At 39.2% G+C, this 4154-nt stretch overlaps 1 protein-coding gene across 1 annotated transcript in view; it reads right to left on the reverse strand.

The window, feature by feature from the left end:
* The window catches only part of GADL1 (glutamate decarboxylase-like 1), a 76763-nt gene that overhangs the window by 36391 nt on the left and 36218 nt on the right, over nt 1-4154 (reverse strand). The window contains exon 13 of the mRNA XM_010283208.1: nt 2752-2841. Coding sequence (XP_010281510.1) covers nt 2752-2841 — 90 coding nt within the window. The remainder of the gene's footprint in view (nt 1-2751; nt 2842-4154) is intronic.

The raw sequence follows: 4154 nt of genomic DNA on the forward strand, positions 1-4154 counted from the left end.
TTGGAGACTCTGAAGAAGGCAAATTTTATACCTAAAGTCCAAGGCCCTAGAACTTAAAAACAAACAGCCTACCATAAAAAAAGAAAAAGAGAAAAGCTTCCAAGAGACACAATTTAGGTAGGACAGCTAGAAGGCTGACATCAGAATCAGGGATCACGCTGCGATCCAGTCAGCCCTGGCACTGTTCCACATAAAGTGGGCCATGGAAGCTGAAGAGCCAGTACAGCAGAAAAGCCTCAGAGTTATTTTGCATGGGACTATCCAAATTCTTCACAAAGCTGAGTACTTGAGATCAGAGCTATTTGCTTATCAACTTTCACCAGCACTAAAATTCACATAACTAACCTTAGAAGACAGCATGTTATTCTGAACAACATTGCTGAACAAGCAGTTGAATAAAATCAATTACTTGCTCAAGAGTTTTTTTTGAGACATACTTTTTTTTAATTATTGTCAGATATGCAGGTCAACAAAAAGGAAGATTGATTTCTGGATAAACAGAATAACTGTGATATTAAAATCTTGTGTGGAAAGACAAATTGTGAATTAAAGCATTTTAATGCTCATTTTAGTGAAATGATGGGAATATTTGGGAAGCACTTGCAGTCAAGAAACTGTACACATGCCCATCTGCCCGATGGCATAATGCAACCACCTCTCCAGTCTTCATCTTCTTACCACTTACACCTTGCTGATCAGGATGCACTCCTCCTTGCCTAGCCATATATTTGTACTGATTAATGTAATACTAATATAATGGCTATGCTGTTTGCATCAGCAATGTTAGAACAAATTGATGTTAGCTGGAAAAGTCAAGTCAGCCTTATTTTTTGTGACCCAGTGCTGTCATCTCATCTGCTCACTGATGCATGTTCTGCTCCAAACTGGCCCTCAGCATCCAAAAAGGAAAGTAGAGAATCAGGGAGGTGAAGTATCATGTTTTAGTTGTGTAACAGGCTCATTTTCGTAATGTTGAAGAACTTCCCAGCAGTGCCTAAAGCAATGCAACTAACAGTCATCATTTGTTGTTTCCTCTCCCCATGCTCTGGGAGAAAAATTTGTGCCATTCAGTGCCTCGCTTTGCTAGGGAGTTTCGGTCTGTTTTATCGTAGATTTTCTTTCAGACTTATGTGGGAAGGAGAGAAATAGGTTATGTTTTAGATTTAGGTTTTGGTTTTCTTAGTGCTTCATCAGAGGAGGTGTAAGATTCAAGAAAATGTCACCTTGCCCATGAAAAGAGTGGTTGAGGTCTGCAGCAGTGCTCTGTTCTTGGGAGAAACTGCACACAAGCTCCTTTCCCTCCAAATCCCCTCCCACAAAACACTGGCTAGGAAATCGGCATTTCAGGGTCAGTCTATCTACATCAGTACATAAAATAAAGCCAGGTGCCTACTCCCCACCTTGACTGGAAGCATCATAGAGCAGCAGAGCAAAGAACCAGTTAAGTTACAGTCAAAAACCCACTTACATTGTAAGTGCTCAAAGCCATTCAATGTGTTTCATCCCTGCCCTCCTCAATCCCCTCCCTCAATACATAAATCAAAAGGTCACAGAAGAAATAATGCTGCAACTATGCCTTCCCATTGCTCCTTTTGAAATCCTCACTCCTCCATGGATAAAGGAGCTGTTACACAGCTCTGTGTGTTGTGTGTATTTATAAACATACATGTGTATATATAGGCCTTCCACTCTAAAGAGAGGAAGGGAAACCCCGTATGAAAGGACCATAACCTATCCATGCTTTTTGAAAGCACAGTAAATGCAAAGCCCTTGTATCCACACTTGGCTAGGCATGGCTTTGTACCGCAAAAGTTAAATATACTTTCCAAAATTATATAGACAGAGTTAAGGAAGACCTTTACCCCGAAAGACACCAGCATCCAGCATAAATTGAAAGCAATTCCTGTGAAAGGAAAGCTGCTGAGAGGAGAGCAGACTTTACAGGAAGTATGCATGTATACAGTATCTATAGTATGTACATAGGTGTGTATACCATATGCATACTTGCGTATGGTATACATATTATATGTTCTAGTTTAAATTTCTAGTAACAGATTCTAGGAAAAAATAAATGCAGAATACCAAAGCTACTACAGAGAGGAGCAAACAATGAATTCAATTCCTCACAGAACAACTTATTCAGTAAAACATAATACCACAGCGCCTATTGGTTTCTTAATTAAGTCTTAACTATTCATTCCCCACTAGTAACTTCAAAATTTTACTGCTGCTTTTTTCAAGATGTTCAGGATTTTCTACCAGGATGGCAAAGAGTTACCAAAATGCTCACCAATTAAGTTTTTCCCATTGTATTCTTGTTTTCATTTATGGGTTGTTTAACACTAGAAGTGTATTCTTAAGCACTTCCTTGCTTGCATTATCATAGATTATCATAGCTAACGCAAGACAAGTTCCAAGGACAATGTTAAGTGTCTGAAAAAAGTAATGAATACTCTGCCTAGACAAGAGATGCAAACAACACTGTTCCTCTTCTCTCAGTTCTGCCATCTGCTAACAGCTTTGACAGCTGAATACTTCTAAATGTCTGCATCTCTTACATTATTTAGACAAGGCTAATTAATTTTTCTCTTAAAGAACAAACTTAAGAATCCTACTAACACCTATTTAAGGATTAAATCGACATTCTACTGATAGGTTAATGGCTGGCAGAGTCAGAGGCTATTCCACATTCTTATCTGGCACACAGGTAAATCAGTACACTACAGGTAACACACTTCGTGTGACACTTGCCTGGTGTAGCTTCTGCCAAAATTCAGGTCCGTCCTCCATTTTTCTTAAGGTTGGTGGAATGTACCAAAAGCACACATTTGCATACTCTGGCTAAACAAGAGAACAAGGGAGTCTTTATGAAATATAACAAATGGTACAGGAATACATATTATAGCTCCTCAAAAAGTTCTGCCCTATTGGGAGGGAGGGGAGGTGGGGAAGCCTTTGAGTTTACACCCTTTTCATTAAAAGTTCCTTCTCCGACTCACCTTTTGTTTCCCTTTTTTGAAACTAGGAATAGTTTTTATGATCATCCACTTCTCTTCCTGCTACCAGAAAAAGGAAACCTGTTGGGTTCCTTTTTCACCTCATCTTCCTATATACATACTTAACTCTGCTTTGCTCACTAAAGACTTTGGTTAGAAAAAATGTGTAAGAGAGGCATTGAGAAGGAACTTACAGATTTCAAATTGAAGCAACTTTAAAGAGAAGAACACATTTTCTTTTTAGTGGCTTTTTTTTTTAATGGAATTTTCCTATGATGCATTTTACACAAAACACGCAAACTCCATTTTTGTCACCATTTAACACTTGCACACCGAGTCATTTTTCCAATGAACAATGCCAATCTCATTTTATATCCTGTATCATACAGCACACTACACAGTGCTGGTCTCCATTTCCACATTTTGTAAGAAACTCAGGACCCCTTGCATGGTATGTGCCATATCCTGGATATATTTTACCCAATATCTAAGAAGGCCTTTTGAGCAAAGACTGAGACTCCACATCTCTGCTTCCTTCCAGAGAAATTTTGCCTTTACACTCAGCAGAGAGTCAGGTGCAAGACTCCCACCAAGAATGGCTGTTCACCATAAAATAAGGCATTTTGTGCTTATGAGGTTTCTGTTTTATATATGATTGTGAAAATGTTCCCAGAAGACCAGTCCAGGGTCTCTCTACACTTTCTCCTAATTTGGAACAATTTTTTTTTATTTTTAACCTGTACAGGTAGCAATAGCACGAGGAGTAGATGTCCCTTCTAATCCCATCCAACACTACCCATAAGACCACTCAGTCCATCTTGATCTACATTATTTGCAGCACAGTATTTAACTGGGGTCTAGATTATAATATGGATTATAAACTCACACACCCCTCTTCCCTCCCACACACCATCCTCATTAGTACGGGTTGAAAGAAAAAAAAAAATTAAAAGGGAGCTTGATAGCTGGGTCACACCATCTCTTTACCCCACTGTGAATGCAGCTATTACAATCCCAGGCAGCCTCCTGAACGAGGAGAGACCCCCAGCTGAGACACGTTCTTTCATGAAAGGGCACTGGGAACTGCTCATATCATTTTCCACCCCGCTTCAAAGAATGCATTAAATACAATTTAATCATCAAGAAGAATATCGTTGT

The sequence above is a fragment of the Phaethon lepturus genome, unplaced genomic scaffold (genome assembly GCF_000687285.1).
Source record: "Phaethon lepturus isolate BGI_N335 unplaced genomic scaffold, ASM68728v1 scaffold4843, whole genome shotgun sequence".
Lineage (NCBI taxonomy): Eukaryota > Metazoa > Chordata > Aves > Phaethontiformes > Phaethontidae > Phaethon > Phaethon lepturus.